At 68.0% G+C, this 14,045-nt stretch overlaps 4 protein-coding genes across 8 annotated transcripts in view; 3 read left to right on the top strand and 1 right to left on the bottom strand.

Annotated features, from left to right (window-relative positions):
- MED12 (mediator complex subunit 12) overlaps positions 1–1,716 on the bottom strand; it is a 37,509-nt gene extending 35,793 nt beyond the window's left edge. For 2 of the 4 annotated variants that reach the window (XM_084534507.1, XM_084534508.1), the window contains exons 1-2: positions 1,412–1,716; positions 701–805 (exon numbers count right to left, since the gene is read on the bottom strand). In XM_084534507.1, the coding sequence (XP_084390633.1) occupies positions 701–805; positions 1,412–1,510 (204 nt within the window). In that variant the 5' untranslated portion in view covers positions 1,511–1,716. The remainder of the gene's footprint in view (positions 1–700; positions 806–1,411) is intronic. The other 2 variants (XM_084534505.1, XM_084534506.1) reach the window with 1 other exon arrangement.
- An 891-nt stretch (positions 1,717–2,607) lies between these two features.
- Positions 2,608–5,859, top strand: IL2RG (interleukin 2 receptor subunit gamma). Its single transcript, XM_084534090.1, has 8 exons — positions 2,608–2,765; positions 3,802–3,892; positions 4,079–4,263; positions 4,353–4,495; positions 4,582–4,744; positions 4,833–4,941; positions 5,018–5,102; positions 5,185–5,859. Exons 1-8 carry the CDS (start codon positions 2,681–2,683, stop codon positions 5,383–5,385), a joined length of 1,062 nt encoding a protein of 353 aa, XP_084390216.1. The 5' UTR covers positions 2,608–2,680; the 3' UTR covers positions 5,386–5,859.
- A 50-nt stretch (positions 5,860–5,909) lies between these two features.
- On the top strand, positions 5,910–7,367 carry LOC311443871 (uncharacterized protein CXorf65 homolog; the record flags this gene model as incomplete). The annotated part of the gene is made up of 6 exons (XM_084534445.1): positions 5,910–6,014; positions 6,103–6,189; positions 6,276–6,410; positions 6,475–6,543; positions 6,637–6,902; positions 7,257–7,367. Exons 1-6 carry the CDS (start codon positions 5,990–5,992, stop codon positions 7,365–7,367), a joined length of 693 nt encoding a protein of 230 aa, XP_084390571.1. The 5' UTR covers positions 5,910–5,989.
- A 318-nt stretch (positions 7,368–7,685) lies between these two features.
- On the top strand, positions 7,686–13,305 carry LOC311443891 (sestrin-3-like). 2 transcript variants are annotated; one of them, XM_084534504.1, is made up of 9 exons: positions 7,686–7,834; positions 9,341–9,544; positions 9,693–9,875; positions 10,013–10,249; positions 10,356–10,467; positions 10,611–10,714; positions 11,138–11,328; positions 11,552–11,696; positions 12,068–13,305. In XM_084534504.1, exons 1-9 carry the CDS (start codon positions 7,769–7,771, stop codon positions 12,155–12,157), a joined length of 1,332 nt encoding a protein of 443 aa, XP_084390630.1. In that variant the 5' UTR covers positions 7,686–7,768; the 3' UTR covers positions 12,158–13,305. The 2 variants fall into 2 exon arrangements, with proteins under 2 accessions (XP_084390630.1, XP_084390629.1); XM_084534503.1 differs by having other exon boundaries at positions 10,611–10,729.
- Positions 13,306–14,045: the final 740 nt, after the last annotated feature.

The raw sequence follows: 14,045 nt of genomic DNA, 5'->3' as shown, positions 1-14,045 counted from the left end.
CTTCCTGCCAGAAGTCCCACCGGTTATGAACTTCTGAAACACACACACACAAAAATGCCAATAATTTCCGTTACTATCCTCGCAAAGAGGAATGCTTCTAGATGACAATACAATAACTGAGCAAAGACTCCAGCTGAGCTGGACACAACTCCTTATAAACACTTAAGCCAAACCAGACCGAGGGCTTCTGGGACAGAGGTGAGCCAAAGAAAACAAAACCACCGTGCTTATCGATTGCCTTCCACCCCAGGTCACTGCCAGTCCCCTCAGAAGGGAGCCCAAGCAGTTAACACCTTAATATCAGAAAAACGAAGCCAAAGCCTGTTTGGCAACCCCTGCGTTTAAATTGCCAGATGTTTCAACAAACCTTACCTCTCTTCCACCATCGCAATGATCTAACCAGGCCTATTCTGAACAAGTTTCTCGCTACCAGTACCGTGGCCTCCTGCTTTAACTGCAGAACATCAGGACAGATCTACCAACCAGAGATAAAGCCACTCGGCTGTACCAGGCCAGACAAGGATCTGCTCTCAGAGCTGGGAGCCACAGCTGCTGACCAACACCAAACTCTGACCATGCATGGGCAGCTCCCGCAGCACCATCCCGAAGGCAAGGAGGCCGCCAGCAGACCCACAGCCACCAGAAACAGCCCAGCCCAGCCCCATGACCTGCCAAGGGGGCTGCTCCGGCAGGCTCTCACCTTGGCGGGGTTAAAATTGACGTTTTTGGCGCTGCCGTGTTCGTCCCCAGAGACGGCGGGCTGGTTGTTGAAGCCTTGCTTGACGTTCAGGGCGGTCAGCTCATCCTGAGGGGGGGGGGGGGGAGGCGGTCAGCATGCCCTGAGGTAGCCCGGGGGGTCCCTTGGGGATCCCTGAGGGGTCCTTGGGGGACCCTCAGGGGTCCCTTGGAGGTCCATGGGGGGTTCCTGGGGGGTTCCTGAAGGGTCCCGGGGGGTCCCCTGGAGATCCATGGAGGGTCCTTGGGGGTCCCTGAAGGGTTCCTAGGGGGTCCCTTGCAGGTCCATGGAAGGTCTTTGGGGGTCCCTGAGGGGTTCCTAAGGGTCCCTGAGGGGTCCTTGGGGGTCCCTTGGAGGTCCCTGAGGGGTTCCTAAGGGTTCCTTGGGGGGTCCTTGGGGGTCCCCTAAGGGGTCCCTGAAGGGTTCCTAGGGGGTCCCTAGGGGTCCTTGGGGGTCCCTTGAAGGTCCATGGAGGGTCCTTGGGGGTCCCTGAGGGATTCCTAGGGGGGTTCCTTGGGGGGTCCCTGAGGGGTCCCCGTGGGCCGAGGCCTGTCCCGGCCTCCCCCCTCCCTCCCCCCCCCCGTCAGGGCCGTGCCGGGTCCCCCCCCCACCACCACACGGGGCCTGGCCCTGAGGGGCTGCCCCCTATAACCCATCAGCCGCCCCCCTCAGCACCTCCTTCTGCTTGGGGTCCTGCGGGTAGACGTCGGGCGGGCCGAGGCGCGGCCGTTTGAGCGGGCGGTGCTCGTAGCTGAGGACTCCGAAGGCCGCCATCCCGGGCTGCCGGCGGGCAGCGGCGGCCGGGCCACAACAAGGACCGCCGGGGGCCGCCCGCCACTGCGCCTGCGCCGACGGCCCGGCAAGGCCCGAACGGTTCCGGACGGACCCGAGCGGCGCCGGAGTTCCCCGAAGCGAAGCCGAAAGCAGACGGAGAAACCCGAAGGGGAGGGCCCGAGCCTGCGCCGGGCGGAGGCGGAAAGTGCCGAAGGGCGGCCGAGGGGCGAGCGGCGCCCCCTGGCGGGAGCGGGGGGCGGTCACGTGGTCGCTCCCCCCCCCCCGCCGCACCCCGGGGCCGCTCCTCGGCGCCCCGCCACGTGCCCGCCCCGACGGCACCCCCGGGACACCCCCAGGGCACCCCACGGGACCCCATGGGACCCCCACAGGATCCCCAGGGATCCTATGGGACCCCCAGAGGACCCGTGGGACCCCCAGTACACCCCCAGGGATCCCACGGGACCCCCAGGAGACCCCACGGGATCCCATGGGACCCCCACAGGACCCCCAGGGCACCACACAGGACCCCATGGGACCCCCAGGACACCCCACGGGACCCCCAAGACACCCCAGGACACCCCAGAACACCCCAGGACACCCCCATGGCACCCCCAGGAACCCCATGGGACTCTGCAGGACCCCCCAGGACCCCCAAGGGGACCCCCACTGCACCCCCATGGCACCCCATGGAACCCCAGGGGACCCCCATGGAACCCCCAGGGATCCCACAGCACCCCCACAGGACCCCAGGGGACCCCACGGGACCCCCATGGGACCCCCACGCCACCCTCACCCCATCTTTACCCCATCCCACCACCCCCAGCCCGCCCCCCACTACCTGCCCCCTGCCCACCCCATGACCGCCCCCCACCACACCCCCCTCCCCACCACAGCCCCCCTATGACCACCACCCCATATGCGCCCACGGGCCTGCCCGCAGTTCAGGACCCCCCACAGCAGCCCCGATCCCAAGGGGCCGAGCCGTGGGGTCCCAGCGGGGCCCCGGAGCTGCGGGGGCCATGCAGGAAGAGCAATGGGGCCCCGTCGGGGCGTCATATAGGGTGGGCCCTCGGCGGCGGGCGGCGCCGTGTGGCAGGAAGCGGCGGCGGGTGCGGAAGCCATCGGCGGAGCGAGGTGGGCTGCGCGGGGCCGTCGCACGCAGGCCACACCATGGCAGTCCCCACGGCTCTCCTCGCGCCCGTCCTGCTGCTCTGCGGGCTGGGCCCCCGCCTCGCCGCCACCCACGGCCCCACAGGTAATGGGGGGGAGCCCGGTGGGTGGCGGGGTCGGGGACAGCACGCCCCAGTGATGGCGGCCGAGGGGAGGATGCGGGGCCATGTGCCGTGTCTCGGGGCCGCCAGCAATGGGGCTGCCGGGAGAGCCAGGCTGTGCCGGGACATCCCCCTGGGTGTCTGGGGTCCCAGCTGGGAGCTGGAGCACTGCTGGCCCTGTGGGTGCCAGCCCCACGCTCTCCCACCCCACAGCCTCCAGCCCCACATCTCGGGTAGCCACGGGGCTCCCAGCCTGGCCATCGGGGCAGCCCCACGGCCTAGGCCCAGCTCCGAGCCCCCCGGAGATGCCAGACGGGGCCCTGCGGGTGCCGGGGGTCTGTGGGAGGGCTGTGCCGTGGGCACCCCATGCTTGTCCTGTGCGGTGCCTGCGGCCGCCTCCGTTTCCATCCCCGTGGCGGTGCCGCACGTATATAGGGCCCGGGGGCGGCCGGCTCCTCGCTCACATCGGTGCCCCCACGGCTGCTGCCGCGTTCGGGAAGCCCAGTGGCTTTTGGGCTGCCCGGTGGCCAAATAACTGGTTTCCAAATCAACGCCACCCCTCTGCTGGCTCCGGGCCTTGCCGCCGGCCGGGAGGATGCCCTCCATTTCCACACGCCGAAGCAACCGGAGTTCGGCACACGGTTGCTCGTCTTCATGATTTATCTGGGGTTACAAAATGGCAAACCCACGTTTCCTCTGGAAAAACACGCTCACAGCGGGCCCGCCGGCGCAGCATCCTGCACAGGCAACCACAGCCGGCACCGAGCGGGGCACCGGGCTGCTGCGGGCGGGTTTTGTGCCTTGAACCAGACTTTTTTTTTTACCAGTTTGGGGCGCAGACCCTGGCAGAGCCCCGCAGAAGCCAGCGGTGCCGCGGTTCGATCAGGGCAGGAAGAGCCGAGCACGGATGCGGGAGGGAGAGGCGCTGAGCTCGCACTTCTCCGGAGGAAGACGTGGGGCTGGCGTGGGCCGTGGGCAGCGCGAAAGCGGAAAGTGACCGGTGGTTTCTGTTCCCTGCAGGGGTGGAGTGCGTCCTGTTCAACGAGGAGTACATGACCTGTAAGTGGGGCAGCAGGGAGACGCTCACGGCCAACTACTCCCTCTACTACTGGTAGGTGCCCCCTGCCCCACGCCAGCCCCCCGCAGGGTTTCCAGCCCCCACCGGCACCTCTGTGCCGAGCCTGGGGCTGGAGGCTCCATCTGTGGGCCCGCTGGGGTGGGACGCACCCGGAAAGGGCTCCAGGAAGGGTTAGGGTATGTGGGGTCCTGGGGAGCCCCCGTAACCCGCCGCGCACAGGTACGAGACCAGGTTGCCCATGCTGGAGTGCAAGCACTACCTGTGGGACCGGGGGGTCAGCGTCGGCTGCCACTTCAACCAGAGCGAGATCATCCAGTTCCAGCCTTTCCACGTCCTCCTCAACGCCAGCGTCAACGGCCAGACCCTGGAGATCCGCAGCAAGCGCATGGAGCTGCAGGACCTCGGTACGGAGCGGGGCAGGGGGTCCCCGGGGCTCCCCAGGGCCGCCGGGGCACGGGGACGGCGCTCACCGGGCTCTGTCTGTGCTGCGCAGTGAAACCGGGGGCTCCCGTCAACCTGACCATCCGCAACATGAGCAGCAACCAGCTGCAGCTGACCTGGAGCTCCCCGTACCCCAAGGCGCAGTGCCTGGAGCACGCTGTCAAGTACAAGAGCAACAAGGACACGAGCTGGATCGTAAGAGGCGCCGGGGGGGAGGGCGCCGAGCCCCTGCCCGTCCCCACAGCGCTGGCACTCACCGCCTCTCCCTTTTCTCTCCCCAGGAGCACGGGGTGAAGGGAGACATCTTCTCCTTCCCCAGCGTGGACTACGAGAAGTACTACACCTTCTACGTGCGCAGCAAGATCAACAGCTACTGCGGCAGCACCCAGCTCTGGAGCGAGTGGAGCGTCCCCGTGGTCTGGGGCAGAAACACCACCAGCAAGGGTAGGGACGTGCCCACGGCGCCGGCTCCTTCCTCTGCCCCGCGGTGGCCGTGTGCCGGCTGGGTCCCCACCACCAGGGCTCCTCGCAGATCTCGCGGAGGAGCAGCTGCAGAGGTTCTGGATCCACACGGTTCTCGTCCCCATCGCCTCCTGCCTGCTGCTGCTGGTCCTCGTCGTCCTGCTGGTGCGCATGGAGAGGTGAGCGGCCGGCCGGGGGGCGTGTGGGGCGGGTGTGGGGCAGCGCCTGCCCCTCCGACACTTCTGTCCCGTGCAGGGTTTGGGTCATCCTCATGCCCCGGATCCCCAACCCCAGCAAGAACTTCGATGAGCTCTTCATCACCCACAACGGCAACTTCCAGGTAAGTCGCCCCATCCTGTGGTGGGGCCGGGCTGGGCTGGGCGGCACCTCCCGACCCCGCTCACCCTGCTCTGCCCCCTGAGGAATGGGCTGGAGTCCCCAAAGACATGCTGGAGAGCTTCAAGCCCAACTACAGCGAGAGCATCTGCCACGTGAGCGAGCTGCCCTCCAAGGAGAGCCACGAGCCCCAGTGGGATGGCAGCAACCGCCCGCCGGGGGGGCCCGGGGCCCCGGCTGGGCCCCGTGAGCACAGCCCCTACCAGAACAACTACGTGGGGGTGTGACACTGCCAGCAGCGCTGCCCAAACCCACCCTGCCCCCTGCTCCCACCCTGCCCCTGCCAAATATCCCAAGTCCTGCTCCCTGCCACGGTGTGCCAGCACCCGCCCCGTCCTCAGCGCTGGGTGTCCAGCCGGGCACAGCCCCAGGGGGGATCCCTTTTGGGGGATCCCTTGCTCTGTGGTGCCCGTGAGCACACGGGGGATGTGTCCCCATGTGGGGCAGCCCCGGTGGCACCCGGTGACACCCAGCAGGGACAGCCAGGCTGCGCTCCCAGCCCCCGTGGCGGTGCAGCAGGGCTGGCTGGTGGAGACGTGCGGCCGAAGGAGCGCCGAGGGACGGGTGCTGCACTGAGGGACCCCGAGGGGACAAGCCACCGGGGCCACCCCGCTGTCATCGGGCGCCAGGCGAGCGCAGCCTGGCCTCTTGCTTGCTTGCACTGCGGGTTTCCAGCTGCAATAAAGCTCTGCTGCACTTTGTTTTGGGTCGGGCTCATTCCGGGGGTCTTGGGGCGGGGAATTTGGGTTCACCAGCACCCCGGCACCCCCGTTCCGACCTCACAAACGCCACGGGGCAGGGAGCAGCCCCACGGTTCCATCCCGCAGCAGCATGTTCATCTGCATCAACCATGGGGGTGAGTCCCCTCCCGGCCCCGAGGACGTGGCGGGGGGACACTGCGGGTCTCCAGGACGTCCCCTTGGCCACCGCCACTGTCCCCACAGACAACCAGAGCTTCCTGGTCAACACCGACTGCCCCGTCCTGCTGCTGCTCTCCCACCTGAGGAGCAAGGTGGGGGTCCCCGCCACCGGTGAGCTCAGGGGGCAGCAGGCAGGACCCCGTGGGGGCTCCCCATGGGGGCTGGCACCACTGGGACGCGCGCCCCGGCTTTTCCAGACGTCATCGATGTGTGCGACAAGCTGGGCACCCCCAAGCTGCTCTTCCAGGTCAAGACCCTACGGGAGAGGGCCAGCGAGTTCCTGCCGGCGCCCGGCACCTACTACGTGTGCAGGGTGGAGTTGGGCACCCCCGGTAGGCGCAGAGCCCCCCCTGTCCCCGCAGGGCGCTGCGGTGGGTGTGACAGCAGTGCCCGCAGGCACCGCGCAGGAGCTGGCCTCGCGGACCTTCACGCCCCTGCTGAAGGACCCCGGCGTGGCGCTGATCGGTGGGTGAGGGATGGGGACCTGCGGGGTGCACACTTTGGGGTTATCCCCCCCTGGGGGCCACCACGGAGCCCCCAGTCCTGTCCCCGGTGCAGAGGGACTGCGGCAGCACGGGCAGCACACGCACAGGAGGCTCCAGCGCTCGCTGAAGGCTGCAGAGGGCAGGAGGGCGCCGGCCACCGAGGCGTTGCCCGCTGGCACCCACGGCCAGGGAGCGGTAAGGGGTGGCCTGCGGGACCGGGTGGCGCTGGCACTGCCACCTCCCACAAGGCCACCTCCACCCTGGGGACGGGGACATCGCCACCACGTCCGGGGGCCTTCCTCACCTCTCCAGCTCCCAGCATCTGCTGGGTGCTTGGTGGTGGGAGCTGCCCTGTCCCCACACCCACTGTCCCCACACCGTGCCACCCCTCCTCCCTGTCCTGCTGCCCCATTGTCCCCCTGTGTGTCCCCATGCCACCCCATATCCACCCCATCCCCATGTCCCCAGCACCACCACATGGCCGCATCCTGCAGCCCTGATGACCCATGGCCACATCCCTGTCCCGGTACCCCCGTCCCTGTCCCGGTACCCCCGTCCCCATCCCCGTGCTGTCCCCATCCCCGTGCTGTCCCCATCCCCATGCCACCCCCGTCCCCGTGTCACTCCTGTCCCTGTGTCACCCCTGTCCCCATGTCATCCCTGTCCCCGTGTCACCCCCACCCCTCCCTGCAGGGCAAAGCAGCGGCGCGAGGCACAGCGCGACCCGGCGAGGAGCAGGAGGGGGCTCCCCGCAGGACCCCGCAGCCCCCAGGGGGGCGGCAGCAGCGGCCGAGGCAGCGCTGAGCCCAATAAAGCCGCGGGGCCGCCGGCACCGGGACACCGGGACCGGGACCGCGCCACGTGGCGCCCCCCGCCGGCGGGGCAGCACAAGCCACGCCCCCTTTTCCTTTATGGGCGGGGTCTCCCCCAAACCACGCCCCCTTTCCCCAGGTGGGCGTGGCCAGCTCGGGTAACTTTCCACCCGGCCACGCGGTGCCGCCCCCTCGAGGCCACGCCCCCACGACGGTGATTGGCGGAGGCGGTGCCGAGGCCACGCCCCCCGCCCCGCACCGGGCTGCCGCGGTGCCCGGCTCAGCGGGGCCGGCGGCCGGGACGGGACCGGCCGGGACGGGGCGGGCGGGGCCGGCACCGGGACCGGGCACCGGGCACCGGCACCGGGCAGCAGCGCACGGCGCGGGCTCACCATGATCGTGTGTCCCCAGAGCATGGAGCACCCCCGAGGAAGCCGGTGCCAGCGGCTGCCGGGGCAGGTAGGACCCGCCCCGCCGCTACCGGAGCCCCCAGCGGAGCCCCGGGCTCGGTTCCGCACCGGAGCTGCCCACCGGCACCCGCCCGCCGCTACCGGCAGCTCGCGGCCCTGCCCTGCCCTGCATTGCCCTGCCCTGCCCGCAGCCGGGCGGCGCCGTCCCAACGCGGGGCCCGGTGTCCCGGTGTCCCGGTCCCGGTGCCGGTGCGGCGGCGCCGTCCCCTTTGTGCGGGATGCGGGAGGCGCCGTGCCTCCATCACTGCCAATCAAAGTTGTTTTTCTCTCTCTCCGCCTGCACTGCCCGCGCCGCGCACCGGGGGCGCTGCCGCTGCCGCCGCCCGCACAATGGGGCCCCGGTTACCGGCGGCCGGCACCGGGCACGGAACCGCTGTGGGTCCCCCCCCCCCCGCCCCCGGTCCGGGTCTCGACACCGGCACTTCCCTCGTTCCTCGGGACAACCGGGCGGGGGCCGGGCTGCCCGCGGTCCCGGGAGCATCACCGGCACCGGGGAGGGCCGGGGGGAGCCCCCCGCGGGGCTGCGCACCGGGAACGGGGGGGGCGAGGCGGGTGCCGGCCCCGACGGCTGCCGTCGAGGGGCAGCGGGCACGGGCATCCCGGGAGAGGAACCGGGGGGCGACCGCGGAGGGCAACGACCGCGCTCCGAGGGACCGGCACGGGAGAGACGGGGCCGGGGGGGGACGCACGGGGGGCGGCGGCAGCCCCGGGGGGCGCAGGCGGGGGAGCCCCGGGACGGGTCAGCCCCGTCCCCCCGCACCCCAACCCGGGGGCTGTCCGCGGGTCCGTCTGCACCCGGAGGTGCCCGGTGAGAAGAAACCACCCGGAGCCGTCGGGAGCCCCTTGGGGGGCTGCAGGAGCCGCGGGGGGCTCCGGGCTCGCACCCTCGCCCTTGTGCCGGAGAGGCTGGCGCTCCTCGTCCCTCCCTGCCCGTTCTGCTCTGCGCACCCCTTTTGGCCGAAGAGGAAGCTCCGATCGCAGCCGAGTCAAGCTCTCGACACCTGAGCGAGCGTGCGTTCGTCACCAGAGGCAGGGTGGTAGAAAATAGCCCGAGCCGCTTCCTGTGCCGCTCCGGGGGTGTGAGCGCTGCGCGCAGCTCGGCCTCGCTCTGCCTCCCGGCACCCCGGGGTGCTGCGCCCGGAGCAGCGCGGCTTTGCGACGCCTTGCCGAAAACCAGCCCGGCCCCAGCTCCCATGGGCAAGGCAGTTGTGGTGTGGGGGGACCTCCGAGCCCCCCTTCCTTGTGCTCCTGACGGAGCTGTGGGTGCCAGGACATCGCTGGCACAGGCACGAGCCCGGAGCAGCTCAGCAGCTCCACTGGCACCTTGCTCCTCCTGGTCCCGCGTGGGTGCACTCAGGTGCTGCCTCCCTGGGGCACCCCGAGCCCGCTGCGGTGGCTTCTGGCCTGGCGGGGTCACTTTGGGAGGAGGGAGCCCCTTGGAGAGCCCCGGGGGGGCGGCCGGGCTCCCCGTGCCGAGCCGTGCGCTTCCCCGCAGGTGGTGAAGATGTCCGGCAGCGAGCCCGAGCGCCCGCAGTTCCTCTTTGTGAAGGCGCTGGCGAGCCGGGGGCGGCTGGAGGCGGTGACCCAGCAGATGGGCTACCACCCGCGCTACCTCGACAGCTTCCTCAAGACGCAGCACTACCTGCTGCACATGGACGGCCCGCTGCCCTTCGACTGCCGCCACTACATCGCCATCATGGTGAGCCCCCGCTGCCGGAGCCGCCCGGGTGCTCCCCGTGCCGTGGGTTTCCCTGCAGAAGCCAAAGCGGGCTGGCCCCGAGGCGAGGTGGACGCACGGGGTCCCCTCCGGCTGCTCCCCGCCCGGGGCTGACGCCGCGTTCTTGCAGGCGGCCGCCCGGCACCAGTGCCGGTACCTGGTGAACCTGCACGTGCTGCAGTTCCTGCGGGCGGGGGGCGATCCCCAGTGGCTGCGCGGCCTCGACTTCATCCCCCCCAAACTCCGCAACCTCAACGAGATCAACAAGATCCTGGCCCACCGGCCCTGGCTCATCACCAAGGAGCACATCGAGGTAGCGGGGGGGTGCTCTGCCCGGGGATCGGGGAGGTGCTGGGGATGGCAGCCCCCGCAGTGTCCCAGTGGGGCCGGGTGGGTGCCGTGGCCCCCTGCTCGCCCTTGACGCCTCGCTGCCCTGCCCGTGTCCTGCAGAAGCTGCTGAAGATCAGCGAGTGGAGCTGGTCGCTGGCGGAGCTGGTGCACGCCGTCGTCCTCCTGGCGCACTGCCACGCGCTCGCCAGCTTTGTTTTCGGCTGCGGCTGCGAGCAGGAAGAGGGGCCGGGGGGCCGGGGGTCGCTGAAGGCCTCTCCGCCCGGGAACCAGTGCTTCTGCGAGGCCGCCACCGGGAACGGCTGCAGCCAGGAGCTGCTGCGCATCAACCGCAAGAGGGTGAGCGCCGGGGTGGGACCGTGGGGATGGGGATGGGGACGGGGACGGGGATGGGGACGGGGATGGCCAGAGCCCTGCCCTCACGGCACGCTGTGCTCCTGAGCAGTCCCTGGACTCCTGCATGGAGCTGGACTCTCTCCGGGAGCGCATTCAGCGGATCCACGTAGAGACGGAGGGCAGGGAGGAGACGAGGCTGCTGCCGCCGGACCGCGAGGAAGGTGAGGGACGGGGGGGTGCAGGGTGGGAGCACCCTGCCAGAGAGGTGCTCCTGGGATGCCAGCACTGAGGACCCAGCTCTGGCTGCCTGGGAACGGGGCAGCTGAGCCACCCTGAGCTGCCCGCGGTCTCTCCCCTCTCCCAGATACCGTCGGGGAAGTCACTGGCGCCGCCAACCTGGCGTGCTACATGCAGGACCCCGACTTTGGCTACCAGGACTTCGCCCGGCGCGATGAGGACCAGACGCAGGTATTCAGAGTCCAGGTGAGGCTCCTCGCGCTCCCTGCGGGCAGCAGCCCGTGCTGCCGGGGAGTGGTGGTTGTGGGGTGCCCGTGTGGCCCCGAGCGGGGCTGCCCCGGCTTCACTGCGCCCTTGGGAGGCTCTGTCCCGCGAGGGGACCCATCCGACAAGGGCTGGGGGGGAAGCGACCGCCTTCTGTCCTCAAGAACCGCTGCAGGTCCCCTCTGGGCCTGCTGTGGGTGAACGCGGAGGTTGGGGGTTAAAATTTGTTCCGAAATTGTTCCAAAGCTGCCTGATGAGGCGTGCTGGGACTTGTGGCAGAGCAAACCCACTGATTCCTGCTGCATCCCGGATCTTCAGCAGCCGTTCTCCCTGGGAACATGCCCCAGGCTCTTTCCTGCAGTGGCGAAAGCCTCTCACTGTGCTCCACAGGATTACTCTTGGGAAGACCACGGCTTCTCGCTGGTGAACCGCCTCTACTCGGACATCGGGCACCTCCTGGACGAGAAGTTCCGGATGGTGGATGGCCTGCAGAGCAGTGCCATGGCCAAGAGACAGGGCTGCGAACCCTCAGTCTTCAAGCGGGGCATCTGGAACTACATCCACTGCATGTTTGGCATCAGGTAACGAAGCCAACCTCGCGGTCCGAGGGAGAAAACCGAGCTGATCCGGGCGGGAGGAGCACAGGCCGCTTCTGCTGTGTCCCCAGATGCTCGGGGATGTCTTGCACTTGGCTTCAGTGCCTGGTGGCTGCTGGTGGCCCTGTCCTGTGCCTGCGGCATGGCTGGGGTGGAGCAGGGGAGAGGTGCTTGGTTTGGGGCCGGGTGCCGATGGTGCTCCCCGCAGGTACGACGACTACGACTACGCAGAGGTGAATCACCTCCTGGAGCGAATGCTCAAAGTCTACATTAAGACTGTAACCTGCTACCCAGAGAAGACAAACCCCGAAATGTTCGACAGGTTCTGGAAGCAGTTCAAGCACAGTGAAAAGGTAGCGCAGCACCCCCTGCCTCTGACCGCCCGTGGCTGGGCTGGGAGCGAGCAGGGGCCAAGGGGCTGGGATGCTCGGGGGAGCACGGGAGAAACCTTTGAGCCCCTAAACCACACCGAGGGAGGGGAAAATGGAAACCTGCTGTTTGTATGTAGTTGCAGGCAGCAGGGTGTGGGCAGCGTGGCCACCAGCAGCACGGGGAGCTCCGAGGTGGTCACCCCCATCCGTGGGCACCTCGGGGCGAGCCCCTGGCCCAGCCGCAAGCCGCAGCAGCGTCCCGTGCCAAAAGACTCCCTCGTCGGGGTGGGCACGCTGCTGGCGCGGCTGCACACAGCGCGTGCGGCCGCTTGACCTCCTCTTGCCTCCCTCAGGTGCACGTGAACCTGCTCATCCTGGAAGCCCGCATGCAGGCGGAGCTGCTGTACGCGCTGCAGGCCATCACCCAGTACATGGTCTCGTAGGCGCTGGGGAGCTGCGCGGCGGCGGGGCCGGCCAGCATCCTCTCCATCCTCTCCCTGGACTCGTGTGCGAGCCGCCGTGCTGGGACGGGCGGCGAGGGATTACTCAACTTAGTTTACTTGACTGTCTTGTTCCTTTTTTTTTTTTTTTTTCCTCCTCCTTCTCCTTGTGGGGCACGCCGAGTGGCCCTGTTACGTGCAATTACCAAACTGTGAGGCAAGCCCGTGCTGCTGAGATGTCCGTGTGATGCTGAAGACTTGAAGCCGGCCGAGGAGGACTGCCAAAGACACGAGAGGGGGGGAAAAGGGGGGCGGGATGGGACCAGAGGGAAGCTCTGCAATGCCCTGCGCTGCGTGCTCAGGAAGGGAGGTGTGCTGGGTCCTCTGCGTCCCAGCCTGGGACTGGACGGGGACGCGCTCGCTGGGTCCGTGTCCTGCCGCTCGTGTCCACGTGCCAAACCCCCGCGGGACGGACGAGCGATGACCCGTGCAAACTCCAAACTGTGAAGCTCCTGCAGGTGGGTGCCTTAGCACTCTGCCATCCTTGGCAGCAGGGTGAGAAGGGCCTCAAGCAGTGTTCAGGCTCCGAGGTTTTGTGCAGAAGACTTCTGGCTGTCCCCTGGGGCTAGCCCCAGCCCCCCCCTTGTCTCCTGTTGGTGGATGGGCAGGAGGAACGAGGGCAGGGCTTGCATTTTCTTCCCACAGCGAGGGCTGGGGCCCTGTGCCCAGCCACTTGCTGCTTGAACAGCCCAGGTGAGCTAAGGGAACCCCAATACCTTGGCTGGGGGACTCCTGGGGCTGTCCCCACACGAGCAGCATCAGGCTGTGCACCAGCCTGGCCCCTGCCAGGAGCAGGCACCAACCACCCCACACCCCCATCCCAGGGCTGCTCCGTGCATGCTGCCAGCCCCGAGCTGGGGCAGGGGACGAGGGTCCCTGGCTGCCAGGCACAGGGGAGCACCCACAGAAGGGGCACGGGGCCACCCAGCATCGGGGAGGGGGATCTGAAGCGAGGGCAGCTCGAACGTCAGCCCAGCGCACGCTGCTTCGGTCGACCTGTTTACTGCGTAAATGTACGGGGAAAAAACCTTGTGTATGGAAGCTACAGAAAAAGCCTATTTTTGCTATAAATATATTATGTTTGACATGGATGCGTGCTTGCTCTCTGCCCGGAGAGGCTGGGCTGGTTGTACCTGGAGAGCTGGCGCTGGGTCTGGGCAGCAAAATGCCAGGTCTGGCGGTGCTGGGGAGGACTGGTGGTACTGGGTAGGACTGGCTGTGCTGGTACAGCAGCCCCGTGGCTGCTGCTGGAGGATGTGGCAGTCACCTACTCCCCTCTGAGCAGAGCCAGCAGTTGCTCTGACACCCCGAGCAGGCTTTGCAGCAGGTACCCCCATTAGGACAGCACACGGCAGGGCTCGGTGACTGCTGCAGATGCCGTCACACCAGCCAAAAGCAAGCCCCAGGCAAGGCGTCCGAGCCTAGCTGGCACCTGCTCTCCTCAGCCCTGCTCACGTGGCACAGATCGGCATAAAGCATGGCCACAGCTGCTGGGCAGGACTGAATGCTCCCCTGCTGCATGCAGTACCGCTGCGTGCTTGTAGGAAGCCCCAGGAAGCAGCACAGCAGCAGATGAGGGACGGTCAGATCCCATGAGGACCTCCTCCTAAAGCCTCATTTTTGGAGGTCAGCTTAAGTCTTGAAGCAGAAAGCTTAACACCACTTTGAGTTATTTGCATCAACTGATCTCACACTTTTCCAATGGCATTTTCTCAGACCTTACTGAGTATGAGGGTACCCGAGCTTTTTAATCCAAGTTTCTGGCCATTAGCACCGTGCAATTTCATTAATGAGAATTTCTCCTCAGCTTACAACCACCCCCATCCCACAG

The sequence above is a fragment of the Aythya ferina genome (assembly GCF_964211825.1).
Source record: "Aythya ferina genome assembly, chromosome: 13".
Lineage (NCBI taxonomy): Eukaryota > Metazoa > Chordata > Aves > Anseriformes > Anatidae > Aythya > Aythya ferina.
This window is presented reverse-complemented; position numbering and strand designations above follow the sequence as displayed.

Excerpts from the sequence above, each read along its gene's own strand:
- IL2RG (XM_084534090.1), top strand. The coding sequence starts at position 2,681 with ATGGCAGTCCCCACGGCTCTCCTCGCGCCCGTCCTGCTGCTCTGCGGG. Across the intron at positions 4,942-5,017 it reads CTGCTGGTGCGCATGGAGAG|GGTTTGGGTCATCCTCATGC; the intron begins GTGAGCGGCCGG and ends TGTCCCGTGCAG. Across the intron at positions 5,103-5,184 it reads CCCACAACGGCAACTTCCAG|GAATGGGCTGGAGTCCCCAA; the intron begins GTAAGTCGCCCC and ends CTGCCCCCTGAG.
- LOC311443891 (XM_084534503.1), top strand. The coding sequence starts at position 7,769 with ATGATCGTGTGTCCCCAGAGCATGGAGCACCCCCGAGGAAGCCGGTGC. Across the intron at positions 10,250-10,355 it reads TGCGCATCAACCGCAAGAGG|TCCCTGGACTCCTGCATGGA; the intron begins GTGAGCGCCGGG and ends GCTCCTGAGCAG. Across the intron at positions 10,468-10,610 it reads GCCGCCGGACCGCGAGGAAG|ATACCGTCGGGGAAGTCACT; the intron begins GTGAGGGACGGG and ends CCCCTCTCCCAG.